General features: G+C 56.7%; 1 protein-coding gene across 1 annotated transcript; it reads right to left on the bottom strand.

The window, feature by feature from the left end:
• Nucleotides 1–283: 283 nt before the first annotated feature.
• On the bottom strand, nt 284–754 carry LOC123253961 (junctophilin-3-like). Its single transcript, XM_044683040.1, has one exon. It carries the CDS (start codon nt 752–754, stop codon nt 284–286), a length of 471 nt encoding a protein of 156 aa, XP_044538975.1.
• Nucleotides 755–1,156: the final 402 nt, after the last annotated feature.

Genomic DNA, 1,156 nt, shown 5'->3' with positions numbered 1-1,156 from the left:
GCTCAGCTCTAAGCCACGAGGTGAAAACCACCACCACCCCCCACCCCCAGCCCCTTGGCTTCCTGGACACAGTCGGAGAGGGGCACCAGGCACCACCACCGCACTGCACCCCCACTGAACATATGGAGCAAGCAACCTGTGGCGAGAGGGCCAGGAGCCTCCCTGGGGTGTCTCTGGGCCTCTACAGCACCGCCGCCAAGGCAGCAGGCACCAGCAACAACAAGAACCCCGAAAACCACAGGAAAATAAGACAAATCAGGAGGAAAGAGACATGGAGAAAGCACTAGGCTGTGCAAAGAACGGCACTCCCGCCTCCCTCCTCACCCACCCTCCTCCCACTCCTTAAGCACTCCGGGCTGGCGCAGCACCCACCTCCATCCGAGTAGGTCTCAGTCCCATAACCATCCTGTAATCCATTGCTCCAGGTGCCTTCGTACTTGGCCCCGTTGCCGGTACACTCCCGGACCCCGTAGCGTCCCTTAAAACCGTGCGTCCACTCTCCCTTGTACAGCCACTTCCCCTTGCTCTCCAGGCCGATGCCATGACGCTTGCCCTGCGCCCAGGTGCCCTGGTACGTGTTGCCGCTGGGCCAGGTGTAGACCCCCAGCACCTCGAAGCCATGACTCCAGGAGCCGGTGTATTCTCCTTGGCCCTTGGGGCCAGTGCAGATCCCATGGCCGTGCGCTTTGCCGTCCTCCCAGCCTCCACAGTAGGACCCTCCATCATCAAAATTAAACCTACCCCCACTGGACATGCATGTAATTCGGTTTGCAAATCCCCCAAAAGGTGAAAAAGAAAAGGAGGGGGAAAGGAACAAGGTACAAGAAACGAATCGTTTTTCTGTGGTCCCTCTGCCTTTAAAGAAGAAAACAGAAGAAAAAGAAGAAAAAAAGAGAGCCGTCTCCAGCTGCGGCGGCGCCGGCTTCGGGGAAATTCAAGTCAATTTCTTGCGATTATTCATTGTCTATCTGCGCGGATCCAGACCGGTCCCTCTTCTGCTGTTGATCCAGTATCGGAGGGGAGGAGGGAAGGGGAAGGAAAGGGATGGGGGGAGGGGGAGAGAAGGGGGAGCAGTTGCTACAGTTTTTGGTGCAAACGGCTCCGCCTAAAAACCATCACAGGCAGAGCACCCAAGAAAAAAAGCATCATAAATAAG

Source organism: Gracilinanus agilis, unplaced genomic scaffold (genome assembly GCF_016433145.1).
Source record: "Gracilinanus agilis isolate LMUSP501 unplaced genomic scaffold, AgileGrace unplaced_scaffold1161, whole genome shotgun sequence".
Classification (NCBI taxonomy): Eukaryota; Metazoa; Chordata; class Mammalia; order Didelphimorphia; family Didelphidae; genus Gracilinanus; species Gracilinanus agilis.
The sequence above is the reverse complement of the archived record's forward strand: the minus strand, read 5'-3'. Positions and strand labels throughout refer to the sequence as shown.